Consider the following 17,402-nt stretch of genomic DNA (forward strand, 5'->3'; position numbering starts at 1 on the left):
TTAATGCATTCTCTGCATTAAGGTTAAAAAACAAAACAAAAAAAAAAAACTGTCATTGCCAGCTCTCCCCAGCCCCTGAAATATTTACCTGAGCCCTCTATCGACCCAGCATCTCGCCTGTCTGCAGCAACAATGCTCTTCTTTCCACAGGAGGCTTAGAAGCAGCAGAAGCCATTGGCCAAGCCGCTGTGTCCTGTTTTCGAAAAAAAGGAGGAACCTGGAGCACCAGTGGAAGACTCCAGAAAAGGAGGTTTGGGCCACTCTGTGCAGTAGACAGCAGGTAAATATACGTTTGTTATTTTAAGACAAAAAAAAAGTACCTTTATAACCACTTTAACAACAAAAACTGCTGTGTTATCGAAGTGACACAGTGCATCATATATGTTTTTGTACACCCATACATGCACAATAAAGTGGTTCCAAAGGCAGACATTTTTTTTTTCTTAATGCATTCTATACATTAGGATAAAAAAACCTGTGTGCAGCAGCCGCCCCCATACTTACCTGAGCCCCATCTCGATCCAGCGATGTTGCGCAAAATCCTTGGTTATCCAGGACTCTCCCTCCTAAATGGCTGAGACACAGCAGAGGGTGCCATTGGCTCCCACTGCTGTCAAAGTCAGTGAGCCAATGAGGAGAGAGAGGGGGTGGAGCTGAGCCATGGCTCCATGTCTAAATGAACACACAGAGCAGCGCTTGCTTGGTGGCAGGAGGGAGGGGTCAGGAGCGCAGGCAAGGGACCCGAGAAGAGGAGGATCTAGATTGCTCTGTGCAAAACCACTGCACAGAGCAGGCAAGTAGAACATGTTTGTTATGTTTAACCAAAAAAAACACCTAGGGCTTCTTGTTAAAAAAATAACACCTAGGGTGCTACGGATGTGCCAAATTATCAGTGTTGAAAAACCTGGTAAACTAGAAAAAATAAAAAGGTGTCAACTTGACATGGGGTAATAATACACTGTATAGCAAACCTTGCTGTAACAGTGTTTTGCAGTTTTCCTTTCTCCTTGAAGTCACTCTGTATTATGCTGATAGAAGATTACATTTACAGCACTGCAGAAAATCATACATTACATTATAGCACATAATCCATACCTCCACATCCATATTTGGAGAACTTTCTCTAGGGTTATAGTCAAACATAGCCACCATTTTTCTAGAGATGCTCGAGTCAGATTTGCTGGTTTTCAAATGCTTATCTAAAGTGAGAATCACAAATATATAAGGTATACCAATTTACTAACACAATTACAAAAATACAATCCATATAATTTATACATTTTATACATATGTTTGAACCAGCAAACATTTACTACAATTTACTACTATTTATTTTTCTACTCACCTGCTACATTATTTTCTGCTGATGCAGAAGTCAGTTGTACTGTGAAAAAACAAACAAAACAAACAACCCCTCAAATAAACCAAAATTGTAACTTCTGAAATTGTAACTTCTGAATTGTAACTGACCATCTAATATTCACCGTTAGGTGGCAGCAACAACTTCCTGTTATTGATCTGCATATAACATGGCAAAATGAATACAACAGTGACATCCTCCTGCCTATGCAGACTAGATTATTTGGTCATTTTCAGTAATACTGAGTATGTCCTGGGTCAAAGATTCGCCATGAAAGTGGCCTTTTAAACCCCAAGAGGCCTATTTCACCAGACTACTCTACAATCTCCCACATCTTCCCCTGTCTCTTTCCTCATGGTGAGGCCAAAAGCTAAGTCGCTGAATGGGAATCAATACTTACTGAAGCAATAACTTTGTGGAATCAGACAGAATGCAGGTTGCTATTGACACCCCTTATATCCCACCAGCCTACTGACTATACCTCCTGTCACCTGGGGCACTCACAAACTGTAAAGACAAGTGCCAGCTATATAGTATAGGTGGTGCTATTGAGCATGGCCTCATACACAAACTAGTATGAAAATTTGCAACTGTCCAATGCTGATATTTTTCTAGCAAACCACAGCTCCTGGCTAGAAAAATCCAACATGGCTGACTGAATCTTCCACAAATACTGTTTTGCCAAGTGGCATTTGCACAAATCACAGAGTGTCCTAGAAATATGCTGCATATCAATGAAGAGTTATTTGTGATCTTGTCATATTAGCTGGCTGGCTACACGGGTCCAGCAATAACCACATATGCAGCTTCAAATGCAGCAAAGAGTTAGTCACTCAATGACTAAGATATGAATCACTAGAAACCTTTTAACAGACCTTTTATTAATTGTAACTCAGTGTTTTCTACCAACAAAATCAGCTTTTCATAGCAGCTACTAAATCACTAAGTCCCTAAAGGCTGGTTTACACAAGAGATAGTCCTTGCCAGCCTCTCTGAGAAGTCATCCCTGGTATAACCAAGGTGTCCTTTTATGAAACTGAGATCAGCGGCGATCCTGAGTCTCGCCGCTGATCTCAGGTCATTACCAGTGTATGAAACTGAGGTAATCAGCGGAGAACATGTTCTCCACTGATTATCGCAGCACAGTGAGAATCTGTAACTGACTGTCACAGAAACAGCCAGTGTATGAAGGTGCGATCTCGGCACCTCACTGGCGATCTGTGACAGAATTCTCACTTTCTCATTCACCATTCCAGAGGTGGAGAATCAGAGAGAGAAGATGGCTGAGTATTCTGGAGAAAGCAGGAAGTCTTTAACTTCTTTCTTTCACCGAACAGTCAGAGCACATCTTCCCTACCATTACACACCCCAAAACCAGCAGGTTAGGAATTTTTAGTGTGTGTGTATATATATATATATATATATATATATATATATATATATATATATTTTGTGTGTGTGTTTATTTCAATGTGTATCTCTCTCTATATATATATATCCATCTATATGTTCACGTCTCTGGTTGGGTTCACACTTGTGTGATGCGTGAACCAGCATGATTCCTGTGCGGGTTTCCACATTGTACCTGCATTGACATCTGCGCACCACTGCGGGTGTCAATGTAAAGTTAATAACACCCTCAGATCATTTCACAGATCGCAGTGCGAACTATGTAATGGTGCAGGAATCGGATCGCATGGGTGTTCACACCCATGAGATCCAATTCCAGTGCGGACCAAATAAAGGGTCCTGTACCATTTTGGTGCAAATGCAATATGATTTAAATTTGCATCCCACATGTGATATGCACAGCAATGCGTCACATGCAATATCTGCGATTGCACAATTGTGATGCCAGCCTCTTTCTCTCTCTCTCTCTATTTACCGTATCTCACAAAAGTGAGTACACCCCTAACATTTTTGTAAATATTTTATTATATATCTTTTCATGTGACAACACTGAAGAAATGACACTTTGCTATGATGTCAAGTAATTAGTGTACAGCTTCTATAACAGTGTAAGTTTGCTGTCCCCTCAAAATAACAACACACAGCCATTAATGTTTTAACCGCTGGCAACAAAAGTGAGTACACCCCTAAGTGAAAATGTCCAAATTGGGCCCAATTAGCCATTTCCCCTCCCCGGTGTCATGTGACTCATTGGTGTTACAAGGTCTCAGGTGTGAATGGGGATCAGGTGTGTTAAATTTGGTGTTATCGCTTTCTCTCATACTGGTCACCAGAATTTCAACATGGCACATCATGGCAACGAACTTTCTGAGGATGTGAAAAAAGGGAATTGTTCTCTACATAAACATGGCCTAGGCTATAAGAAGATTACCAAGACCCTTAAACTCAGCTGCAGCACAGTGGCCAAGATCATACAGTGGTTTAACAGAACAGGTTTCAATCAGAGCAGGCCTCTCTATGGTCGACCAAAGAAGTTGAGTGCACATGCTCAACGTCATATCCAGAGGTTGTCTTTGGGAAATAGACGTATGAGTGCTGCCAGCATTTCTGCACAGGTGGAAGGGGTGGGGGGATCAGCCTGTCAGTGCTCAGACCATATGCCGCACACTGCATCAAATTGGTCTGCATGGCTGTCATCCCAGAAGGAAGCCTCTTCTAAAGATGATGCACAAGAAGCTTGCAAACAGTTTAATGAAGGCAAGCAGACTAAGGCCATGGATTACTGGAACCATGTCCTGTGGTCTGATGAGACCAATGTAAACTTACTTGGTTCAGATGGTGTCAAGCGTGTGTGGCGGCAACCAGGTGAGGAGTACAAAGACAAGTGTGTCTTGCCTACAGTCAATTATAGTGGTAGGAATGTCATGGTCTGGGGCTTCGTGAGTGCTCCCGGCACTGGGAAGCTACAGTTCATTGAGACAACCATGAATGCCAACATGTACTGTGACATGATCCCCTCCTTTCAAAGACTGGGCCACAGGGCAGTATTCCAACATGATAACGACCCCAAACACTCCTCCAACACGACCACTGTCTTGCTAAACAAGCTGAGGGTAAAGGTCATTGACTGGCTAAGCATGTCTCCAGACCTAAACCCTATTGAGCATCTGTGGGGTATCCTCAAACGGAAGGTGGAGGAGCGCAAGGTCTCTAACATCGACCAACTTTCTGATGTCGTCATGGAGGAGTGGAAGAGGACTCCTGTGGCAACCTGTGAAGCTCTGAAAAACTCCATGCCCAAGAGGGTTAAGGCAGTGCTGGAAAATAATGGTAGCCACACAAAATATTGACACTTTGGGCCCAATTTGGACATTTTCATTTAGGGGTCTACTCACTTTTGTTTTCAGCGGTTTAGACAATAACGGCTATGTGTTGAGGTATTTCGAGGGGACAGCAAATTTTCACTGTTATACAAGCTGTACACTCACTACTTTACATTGTAGCAAAGTGTCATTTCTTCAGTGTTGTCACATCAAAAGATATGATAAAATATTTTCAAAAACGTGAGATATAGGGGGGTTTGTTTGACATAACATAGTGTTAACGATTCTTTATATATATATATATATATATATATATATATATATATATATATATATATATATATGTATATATTATTCTACCTGCATTTAAATGCTATTATTGTCATTTTTATATAATTTTTAATTTATTAGTAAAGAAAAATTTGTAAACCCTGAAATATGGTTTTACCCATGGCATGTTCTATTAGTTATACGGTGTTCATCAATTATAAAATATATTTTATTTTAACTTATTAATAAATATTTATACTTGTATATTTTATTAAAATTATTTTTTAATGATTATAAATGTATTTTGCATTTATATGAATGGTATATAGCTGCATTACATATGTGGATTACATTAATTTACTATACACCATTCACATTTAAATAGGCACATGTATGATTTTTAAATGTTGATAAAAACAATGTTTTTTAATAATTAAGTTAATGTATATTGTGTAGAGGGAATTTAACTTTATTATTTTATTAATATGTTGGGGAATAATGTGTGCTGATTCGTGTTCAACTCTTATATTTTACACTTCCTCATACTGTAATCCCGCTACATCACGCGAGATTACAGTGAGAGGAGCAGTTCTCAGCGTTTGTAGATCGCTTCTCAACTCAACATGAGTAGCGAGCTACAGACCATCATAAACAGGCACTCAGAGGAGAGCGATCTCCTCTGAGAATGCCTGAAAACTGAATAGCGATATTTTACCGCAGTTTCATAAAAGGACACCTAAAGACAAAACTTTTTAAACTTTGGATATAGTAGAGAAGGATTAGAACACCTGTCAGGTTTATATCGCTGTATCCACGTTAGGAAGATTCACCGTCTCCATTTGTTCTGGTGACTGTTGTTCTTGAGAGTAAAAGAAACTTCCAAATTTTAAGTTGTCACTAGAACAGGAATAGAGGGGAAAGCTTCCAAATGGAGACACTAGTTCTGGTGACAGCTAGGCATTTCCAAACTTCCTGTTGAGACTATCGGACAGGAAATGAAGGGAAATCTCCCCAGTGGGCCATACACACACAAAACAGCTGTAGACAGAGCACCATGTGGTTATATAAATATAAATAGGTAGGTGGCGCTGCCAATAGACTTTGTAATAGATTGACCAAAGCAATCTTGAAAAAGTGCTAAAGTGCATGTGCAAGTGCAAATTGTTACCAAGACTCCAAATGGTCCTATTGTGTCAAAAAGTTAATAAAAATAAATAATAAAAAGTGTTTTTCAACTGCAAATGGTGCTATGTGCCCAAATCTTCATCCATAAACAGAATAAAATAAAGTGCTAATAAGGAAATGTGTGTGTATATGTATTATATATACATATATATATATATATATATATATATATATATACATACACACACACACATCTCATAGGGGTGCATTAAGAGTTCCCACAGCATTATTCCATCTAGCCAATTGCTTAGAATAACATGATCCACGGGAGGACAGATGGACAAAATGAACATCCATGCCCCCAGTGGTCCAGTGGTCAAGGTGGGGAACTACCAGACACGTCCACCCACTATATCACATCCAGATACTACCTTGTAAAACTATGAGAATTATATGCAATTATTGCTATGTACCAAAATCTTCATCCATAAACAGAATAATAAAGTGCTAGTAAAGGAAATATATGTAATATCCTATAATAGTCCAAAGTGACTTGTGCAATCAATATCTATAAACGTGTCTCTCCAAAGTGACTATATATGACAAATTGGTCAGAACTTCTGTGCAGAAAGTTATCAGCACTCGTGCTCCCTTCTCGGTTCCACACTCAGCAGATAGCTGCACCCCTACAGGGGTAAAATGCATGTAGTCAGATCAGCCTTTGTTCCAGGTATCCAATGCAGGGACCTCTTCCACAGTGTGTTAAATCACAGGATATCAGCATGTGGATGGATGGAAAGGAGGGACACTCAGTGTAAATCCGCTAAATAAAGTTTTTTTATTTATAAAAAAGGCACTCACTAGTGTCAAAAGCTTGAAAAGAGTAAATTCAACAGATCTGGGACGGCGTGTGTTCCACAGACCAGATACAGGAAACCTTAAAGAGGAGTTCCACCCAGGGGGGCCGTCAAAAAAAATAAAAATTAAAAGTCAGCAGCTACAAATACTGCAGCTGCTGACTTTTAATTGGGCACTTACCTGTCCCTGGGTCCAGCGATGCGGGGGATCGAAGCCCCGCTCGTCCCCCCCCTCCGCTCGTCGGCATTTCAACTGTGGGCGCCGGGCTGTGGCTTCACAGCCTGGCACCCACTGCGCATGCGCGAGCGGCGCCGCACGCCGTGATTGGCCGCTCAATCACCTGGGACCTGTAATGGGTCCCAGATGATTGACAGGAGGGAGGGAGTAGAGCGGAGCCCTTCCTGTGCCTGGGGGGGATGTGATGTCACCAGCCCAGGCAAAGGAACAGGCAGACTACGAGGGACCACCTAGCAACAGGCATTTAGAGGTAAGTGAAAAAAAAAAATATCCAAATGTTTTTTTGTTTTTTTTTTTAGAATTTTTATAGGTATTTTTGTTTTTTGGGTGGAACCCCACTTTAAGTGACGTGATCGCGTTCCAAGTTCCAACTTATGCGTTTCGTCATCAGACGTCAGGAGCGGTGCCATCTTGGTACACCTCACGTCTCTTTATACAGCATGCCCCATAGGTTGTCCGGAATGCTAAAAAATCAAAGCTGATTAGGGGGAAATTGATTATTGGGAGTGCACTAAGAGCCCTTCACACTGACAATGGACAGGGGACAGGGGCGCTTTAGGAGCGGTGTATATACGCTCCTAATGCGCCTCAAAGAAGCTGCTTGCAGGACTTTTTTTTTATGTCCTGCGAGTGCAGCACCCAAGTGTGAAATCACACGGGCTTTCACATTGAGATTGCAGATCCCCTTTCCGTGTGAAAGGGGTCAAAAGGCCCAAACGGTCAGAAAAGCTGAAGATAAATTTCGTCCGATGAACGATCTGCCAATTTTCTGATCGGTAGTATGCTGCTCTTGACAGCCAATTACGAATTTTCGGCACACATAAACTGGATGTGCAGGCTGGAAAATTTTTGTCTGATGTGACCACAACGTCCGATTTTCTTTTCATTAGTACGGTTTTCTGACAAAAAAAAAAAAAATCTAAAGAGCAAGACTAGGCATGCTCAGAAATAAAAGAACACATACAAAACAATTCAACACATTACATCACTTCTGACGTTGAATTCTGTTGTCAGAAAATTTTCTGATGGTGAGTACCCTCTTCACTTTCGATTTGAGATTAGCATCAAAAAAGCTGACGAAAATTCATCCAATAATCTGACCGTGTGTAAAAGGCTTAGGTTCTCACAGCATTTTTCTATGCCATTAATTGCTCAATTAGAATAACATGATCCACGGAAGCACAGGACTAAGTAAACGTCCGTGCCCCCAGTGGTCAAAGTGGGGAAATTCCAGACACATCCACGTAACTATATCACATCCAGATATTACCTTGTAAAACTATAAAAAAAATATATGTAAACATTTAAATATACATAATAAATCTGAGGGAATTACATGAGTGATGCTAAATAATATATTCTATATATAAAAAAACGAATAAAAATTTAAATAATACATTCTGAAAAAATATATATAAATTATAAATTATAAATACACAAGGACAGGAATTATTCATATGGTGATGGTCCTTATTCATATTTTCACAGGACAAAAAAAATGGATCAAATTTGCAGTACATCGCATCGCAGCAGTGTGAAGGGGGGGGGATTCTTATACATAAAAGGTCTGGTGGTTCGGCCTACATATTGTAATCGACACAGACACTCGATAACATAGGTAACGTGTGTGCTGTTACAGGTGATTCAATTTTCTTATTTGGTATTCTTTATTTGTAAGATCTGAAAGACTTTTTTTCTTGGTTGTTTCTTACTTACTCTACTTGGTAGACATTTTTGCCATCTATAGAACCCTTTCATGTCTGAGAACAGTTTAACAGTTTTTGGGGGGTCAATGACATTATGGAACAAATGGTTACTAAGAGTGGGAGCTCTTTTATATACAAATATTGTTTTTTTTTGGAAGAATATTGGATAGAACCCTATCCGATTTCAGGATAGGCCAATATTTCAATATTTCAATATTATGGTTCTTTTTCCTTTTTCTTCTTCACCAGGAGAGTGTATTCATACTCATATTACTTACTTCCATTTTCAACTTCAATAAATCCTTCTCTGGCCGCTCAGCTGTCGGCTAACCTGTTGATGATATCCTGCTTGTCAGTCCTGCCTACTTAATCTGTCCAGCCCAGATGATCTCTGCCTTCGCCTTGGTCACATCTCTAAAGACCCTCTCCTATTTTCCTGTTAAAGACTTGCTTGGTGGACATTCCTTCTGGCTCCAGATCCTGCCTGCTGTTCTACTACGCTCATCTCTGGCTCCCCAATGTTTTGGCTTGTCTGACTATCCGTTCCGGTTCCTGAACTCTGGCTATGTTTTGACTACTTTACTGTTTACCTTTTTTATTTTTATTAAACAAGTGATATTTAAATGTACTTCTGTCTCAGTCTGATTCATGGTTTCTGACAAGGTGGAACTTGGAAAGGGATCACGTCTCTTCCGGTACTTCCGGTTTCCTGTATATGGTCTGTGGAACGCACACCGCCCCAGATCTGTTGAATTTACTCTGTTCCAGCTTTTGGCACTAGTGAAAGGCTTTTTTACAACTAAAAAAAAACTTTTTAAAACGGATTTACACTATAAGTGTCCCTCCTTTCCATCCATCCACATGCTGATATCCTGTGATTTAACACACCATGGAAGAGGTCCCTGCATTGGATACCTGTAACAAAGGCTGATCTGACTACATTCGCTTTTACCCCTGTAGGGGTGCAACTATCTGCTGAGTGTGGAACCGAGAAGGGAGCACGAGTGTTCATCACTTTCTGCACAGAAGTTGTGACCAATTTGTCGTATATAGTCACTTTGGAGAGACACGTTTATGGACATTGATTGCACAAGTCACTTTGGACAATTATAGGACATTACACACACATATATATATATATATATATATATATATATATATTTATAGTGTTGTTTTTTATACACATATATTTCCTTTTCTATTCTGTATTATTTTATTTATGGATGAAGACTTTGGTACATAGCAATAATTGCATATAATTCTCATAGTTTTACAAGGTAGTATCTGGATGTGATATAGTGGATGGACGTGTTTAGAAGTTCCTCACCTTGACCACTAGGGGCATGGATGTCCATTTAGTCCATTTGTCCTCCCGTGGATTATGTTATTCTAGCTAAGCAATTAGCTAGCTGGAATAATGCTGAGAGAACTCATATAATATATATATATATATACACACATATACATACACACACACACACACATTTACATATACATATATATATATATATATATATATATATATATATATATACATACAGTGGGGACGGAAAGTATTCAGACCCCCCTTAAATTTTTCACTCTTTGTTATATTGCAGCCATTTGCTAAAATCATTTAAGTTCATTTTTTTCCTCATTAATGTACACACAGCACTCCATATTGACAGAAAAACACAGAATTGTTGAAATTTTTGCAGATTTATTAAAAAAAGAAAAACTGAAATATCACATGGTCCTAAGTATTCAGACCCTTTGCTGTGACACACATATTTAACTCAGGTGCTGTCCATTTCTTCTGATCATCCTTGAGATGGTTCTACACCTTCATATGTGTCCAGCTGTGTTTGATTATACTGATTGGACTTGATTAGGAAAGCCACACACCTGTCTATATAAGACCTTACAGCTCACAGTGCATGTCAGAGCAAATGAAAATGATGAGGTCAAAGGAACTGCCTGAAGAGCTCAGAGACAAAATTGTGGCAAGGCACAGATCTGGCCAAGGTTACAAAAAAATGTCTTCTGCACTATGGTTCCCAAGAGCACAGTGGCCTCCATAATCCTTAAATGGAAGACGTTTGGGATGACCAGAACCCTTCCTAGAGCTGGCCGTCCAGCCAAACTGAGCTATCGGGGGAGAAGAGCCTTGGTGAGAGAGGTAAAGAAGAACCCAAAGATCACTGTGGCTGAGCTCCAGAGATGCAGTCGGGAGATGGGAGAAAGTTGTAAAAAGTGAACCATCACTGTAGCCCTCCACCAGTCAGGGCTTTATGACAGAGTGGCCCGATGGAAGCCTCTCCTCAGTGCAAGACACATGAAAGCCCGCATGGAGTTTGCTAAAAAAAAACACCTGAAGGACTCCAAGATGGTGAGAAGTAAGATTCTCTGGTCTGATGAGACCAAGATAGAACTTTCTGGCCTTAATTCTAAGCGGTATGTGTGGAGAAAACCAGGCACTGCTCATCACCTGTCCAATACAGTCCCAACAGTGAAGCATGGGGGTGGCAGCATCATGCTGTGGGGGTGTTTTTCAGCTGCAGGGACAGGACGACTGGTTGCAATTGAGGAAAAGATGAATGCGGCCAAGTACAGGGATATCCTGGACAAAAACCTTCTCCAGAGTGCTCAGGACCTCAGACTGGGCCGAAAGTTTACCTTCCAACAAGACAATGACCCTAAGCATACAGCTAAAATAACGAAGGAGTGATTTCACAACAACTCCATGACTGTTCTTGAATGGCCCAGCCAGAGCCCTGACTTAAATCCAATTGAGCATCTCTGGAGAGACCTAAAAATGGCTGTCCACCAATGTTTACCATCCAACCTGACAGAACTGGAGAGGATCTGCAAGGAGGAATGGCAGAGGATCCCCAAATCCAGGTGTGAAAAACTTGTTGCATCTTTCCCAAAAAGACTCATGGGTGTATTAGATCAAAAGAGTGCTTCTACTAAATACTGAGCAAAGGGTCTGAATACTTAGGACTATGTGATATTTCAGTTTTTCTTTTTTAATAAATCAGCAAAAATGTCAACAATTCTGTGTTTTTCTGTCAATATGGGGTGCTGTGTGTACATTAATGAAGAAAAAAAATGAAATAATTTTAGCAAATGGCTGCAATATAACAAAGAGTGAAAAATTTAAGGGGGTCTGAATACTTTTCGTCCCCACTGTGTGTGTGTGTGTATATAGATATATAGATATAGATATATATAGATATATATCTATATCTATATAGATATATATCTATATATATCTATATATCTCTCTCTCTACATTATTCCATCTAGCTTGTATATTTTATATACTATATATATATATATATATATATATATATATATACATACATACACACACACACATAAATACACATCCGCACACACATACATTTCCTTATTAGCACTTTATTTTATTCTGTTCATGGATGAAGATTTTGGCACATAGCACTATTTGCAGTTTTGAAAAACACTTTTTATACTTTATTTTTATTGATGACGTTTTTGGCACAATAGGATCATTTGGAGTCTTGGTAACAATTTGCACTTGCACATGTACTTTTTCAAGATTGCTTTGGTCAATATATTACTAAGCCTCTTGGCAGCGCTACCTACCTCTTTATATTTACATTGCACTCTACTTCAGGCAGTGAAATTTCCAGGGGAGGCAGCAGCCATATTTACACCTAAGCGCGGAATTATACATATATATAGAACCACGTGGTTATATACTGATAAGGCTATCAATGGTGCCTACATCTAAGAAGCTACAGCAGCAGGATAAGTGACAACTCTGCAGTGAATTTACTGCAGAAAGATGTGCACCGTCACCCTACCAAAGAAAGTGTCTAACCAATGGTATTACTGGTAGGATCAAAAGGTGTTTAAAAAATGTTCCAGCAGATACATGCAGCCTACATCCCATGTAATTTTACAGCCTGACCACAATTCAAATTCAAAGATGTATGCCTTATCTTGTGTTCTGGAACAACAGTCATATTTTCTTTTTTATATACAAATTAAACATTCCTTCCAATTAAATAAATGCCTTTTTGCCCTTCCTCACACACTATGTTGCAGTAAAGAGCGTATCAACAGCTATGCAAAGCATACAATGAACAATGTGCAGCACAAGGGAAGACAGACCTTTTTTGGAGCGCCGGGGTTTTGGAGGAGGAATGGTAGAGCGGCCAGGAGGTGCAATAGGAAGAGGAGGAGGAGGAAGAGGAGGAGAAAAAGCGCTGGTTTCTTTAAGAGAAAACAAAGAAGCAGCACAAACAAAAGGCAGTGGAGAATAAGCAAATTTTTACAGCAGAAGCAAGACAAGCTACAGACATAGCACTATTAAAAAAGCAGTCAGCCACAGAAATGTATGTGATGGTGTTCATAGCATTTCGCTATACTGTAGCTTACTGCTCTGTTAAAGAAAATTATGCACATCACAAAATGTATTATTCTGATATTCTATACAGCAAATGAATGAATACCCAGAACAGAAAAAGGCAATATTGTGATATACGACTAGTCATTGCTTACAGCAGTGGAAAATAATCACTGGGAAAAAAATAACTAACTGGGCTGACACTGCATACATCACAACTCCCCCTTTCACTCCCAAAATGATTCATATTTCATTTAATATCCTGTAAGAGAAGACATTATTTCTTACTGGTTGTCGTGAGCAAAAACACAATTTATTTTGCTTACAATTTTAAGAATCCTATAAACTATATGCAGTCCAACATTGGACAAAGTTTGAACTTAAATATGCTCATCAGTTATTCTCTGAAAGAGTTTAAATCTTTCTCCGTTTTTTTCGGGCTGAATTGGGGGTCCCATCCAAATATATGTTCTCTTATATGCAACTTAGACATGCGGTGGCAGCGCAGTTCGGCTTAAGGGCAGTTAATCTATAGCCCTCAAGATTGGAGAAAGAGCTAATAAATGGAGATCATACGAAACAAATCTCTAGATATTCTCTCCTTTTGTTTGATTCTTCCCCACGGATGGATAAAATGAAGTGGTGCTCTGATGTACAGAATCTGGAGGATGAGGTCTGGGAAGAGGTGGTGGAGTCCCAATTTACTAGGGTTATCGCTGCAGGCGATAAATGAATCCAACTAAAATATTTACATAGGATCTATTACACGCCCCATAGACTATTTAAGATGGGGAAAACTCAATCTCCTGTCAGAGACGTCATGCAGCTGTCGGAGATTTCTTTCATATGGTCTGGGATTGCCCAAAGTTGCGTAATTTTTGGAGTGAAGTGTGTGCATTTAATCGAGGAGAATCTGGCTCTTCCCAACATCTGTACACCTGCCCGCCATTTACTGGGTAATCTAGATGAGGAGGAGCTCAGTACATCCCAAAAAATCTCTACTGACTTTTTTTTTTTACGCTAAAAATCTATCGTATTGCAGTGGAAGAACCCAGACCCTCCTCATTTGGGGGCCTGGATCGAGTTGGTCAATAAAGCCCTGCCAATGTACAAATGACTTACCTCGCAAGGGGTTGCCCTAAGAAATTTGATAAATTGTGGTCAGGTTGGGCGAATACTGAAGTCTGAGTGGCATCGATATGCCTTCTGTATGTACATTAATACGACATGTTGTGCACGGTTTTTCTTTTTGTTCTCCTGGTTTCTTTTTCAAAACGTTAATAAAGTTACCAAAAAACCCCCACAAAAAACGCATGCTTATGATTATAGAGCATCTTCTACATACCTTTTGTTTCTAGAATTTAAAGCAGACATGTACTTTATATACAAAACTACATAAAGAGTATGCCCTTACCCTGAGGCTGTCTCAAAGGACAAGGCAAACTGCAGTTGGTGGGGCTTAGCCATGAGGACAAGGAAAGTCAGGTATAAGTGACAAACCAAATCAAAGAGGTGAAACAAAAGATGTTTTTTTTTTAGCTACAAATGTAATGGGAAGCTCCCTGCAATGTCTGATCTTATAAAGGATTTTTACTTTCAAATGTATAAAATTGAGCACAGGTTCACATTAAATTGATTACTTGATTCAAATAAATAAAAAAAATAAAAAAATTATTTGTATATATATATATATATATATATATATATATATGAGATTCAAAACAACAGAAAAAAGGATTTGAAAGCATGTGGAAGCATAAACAGCAATTATAGCAAAAAATATACACACTGCATGTTACTAGACATTTCTGACCTGCTAAAAATCTAAAATGTGCAGGGCACTAACCATGCTGATCATGCAAAAAAAAAAAAAAACACACCATGTACTATATGATTCCAAAGTCGTTACATTCACTATGCAAAGAGTTCATGAAAAAAATATATATATACATATACATATACATACACACAAACATCGCAACACATACATTTACACAGGAAGCAATACATCTATGGAATTGACATTTGTTGCCCTTTTTGGAATTTATACCTATATAGAATTTCAATGCAACTAGAAGAAGAACTTTATATATAAAAGGTATGCAAGATAGACATGTCCCAATGTGTTCCAGCTTTCTTTATAACCAAATCTTGTAAACAATAATTAGGAAATATTATGTGACATGGACTTCTGTGTTAATTATTAAACCCAAAGGCAAAAAATGTATTAAAATTACAGCTCACAAGGTCTTAGATATGGAGGCTGCAGTCGTTTTTTGTTCTTTTTTTCCTTATCCTCACCTGGTGATTCAGACAGCAAGCCTGGTATTGTTCAACTTACTTTAGCAGACCAAACTGTCCAGACAAAGTAGCAGTTAGAAAGTTAAGACAAACCATTTAACACTGACGGGTGCATTCATGTAAAACCTCTCACACAAAAAGGTAAAAAAACCTGCAGTAACTACTTAAAAATGTTAGCTGGAGTTGAGCTTCGTTTTTTTTTTTTTTATTCAACTCCATCGAAATCTGCTATTCTAAAGCCTACACGATCAAAAAATCGAACAAAAAATACAGATTTCGAAGCAATCTGGAGGGCAGGAATCCTGGCCTCAGCTTGAGGATAATGAACAAGAAATTATCTTTGACTCTAATAGGGAGAGTGGACAGAATGTGGTGCCTGACTTAGAAGTCAGGAAAGATGATTTTTGTACGGGACTAGTAAGAGACACCACACTCAATAGAACCAGAGAAAATGGTAAAATGATGGATGGGGAACCTGTTGAACCTAATGTAGGGATGTCGTTTCCCTACATGGCTCTTAAAAATAACTTGCTGTATCAGGTGGTAAAGCAAGGGGGGGGGGGGTAGAGCAGCTAGAGGTTCCCAAACCCCATCGCCGGATGGTATTAGATTTAGCCCGTGGTAATGTACTGGGTGGACAGGATATAGAGAAAACCGAGGAGAGAATAACCCAGAGATTCTTTTGGTCTGAGTTACATGCAGATGTCAAAAAATATTCTAGTGTCATGCCCAGAGTGTCAGTATTCTGCGCCATAGCCCCATTTTCACAGTCCGCTGGTATTGTTACCAATAATTGAAGTGCCTTTTGAAAGAATTGGCATAGATCTGGTGGGATCAGTATTAAAGTCTGACCGGGGCCATCAGCGCATACTGGTAATACTGGACTATGCCACACGATATCCTGAAGCCAGTCCCTTGCGTAAGCTAAGACTATTGCCAAAGAGCTTGTCCAGGTATTTAGTTGTGTGGATATTACAAAAGACGTATTAACGGAGCAAGGCACACCATTTATGTCCAGAGTCACTAAAGAATTGTGTAAATTGTTCAAAATCTCCCATCTCTGTACATCTGTCTACCACCCACAAACTGATTGTCTTGTGGAGCGATTTAACAAAACGCTCGAAAACATGTTAAAAAAAAGGGGAGGACAAAAGATAGGAGAAATTGGGATTTTTTGCTGCCATACAATAGGTACCTCAAGCATCTACGGGTATTGCTAGATGTTGCAAAAGAAAGGTGGGAGGGAAAGACCATGCCTTATAGAAGCGGCATTGAGCATATCTCAGTAATGCAAGATAGAATCGTGGCTGTCATGCCGCTTGTACGGGAACATATGGAGAAAGCCTTGTTGGCCCAGAGAAGGGTTTATAAATCGGGGTGCCAAGACACGAACCTTTAACCCTGGTGATAGAGTGCTGGAAGTAGTCCCCACAGTTGAGAGTAAATTCCTAGCAAAGTGGCAAGGAAGGTCCCTTTGAAATTATGGAAAGAGTAGGGGAAGTAAACTACAAAGTTTACCAGCCAATACAGTATATCACGTTAATTTCTTGAAACCTTGGAAGGACAGAGAGACTTTACTGGCAGTCTCAACACCCCAAAAGGACATGTCCCCTGGGACACCTGAGGTACCCATAACTGAAACCTTGTCAGTGGCCCAACAGAGGAACGTTTAAGAGTTTAAGTACAAATAGAGACTTTCTCTCACTTGCTCGGACTGACCACCGTTATACAGCATGACATAATTACAAATCCAGGCATCTGCGTAAACGTAAAGCCCTATAGAATGCCCAAAGTGAGGATAGAAGCAGTTGCAAATGAAGTAAAGAACATGTTAGAGTTGGACGTGATAGAGGAGTCCAAAAGTGATGGTCAAGTCCCACAGTGTTGGTCCCAAAACCAGATGGAACTAAGTTTTTGAAATGATTTCAGGAAGTTAA

The 17,402-nt window shown here is 39.5% G+C and overlaps 1 protein-coding gene across 9 annotated transcripts in view; it reads right to left on the reverse strand.

Annotated features, from left to right (window-relative positions):
• The window catches only part of TSPOAP1 (TSPO associated protein 1), a 381,255-nt gene that overhangs the window by 34,737 nt on the left and 329,116 nt on the right, over window positions 1-17,402 (reverse strand). For 8 of the 9 annotated variants that reach the window (XM_073616534.1, XM_073616531.1, XM_073616535.1 and 5 more), the window contains 2 exons: window positions 1,346-1,384; window positions 1,096-1,199 (listed from right to left, as the gene is read on the reverse strand). In XM_073616534.1, coding sequence (XP_073472635.1) covers window positions 1,096-1,199; window positions 1,346-1,384 — 143 coding nt within the window. The remainder of the gene's footprint in view (window positions 1-1,095; window positions 1,200-1,345; window positions 1,385-17,402) is intronic. The other variant, XM_073616530.1, reaches the window with a different exon arrangement.

This window comes from Aquarana catesbeiana, linkage group LG02 (assembly GCF_042186555.1).
Source record: "Aquarana catesbeiana isolate 2022-GZ linkage group LG02, ASM4218655v1, whole genome shotgun sequence".
Lineage (NCBI taxonomy): Eukaryota > Metazoa > Chordata > Amphibia > Anura > Ranidae > Aquarana > Aquarana catesbeiana.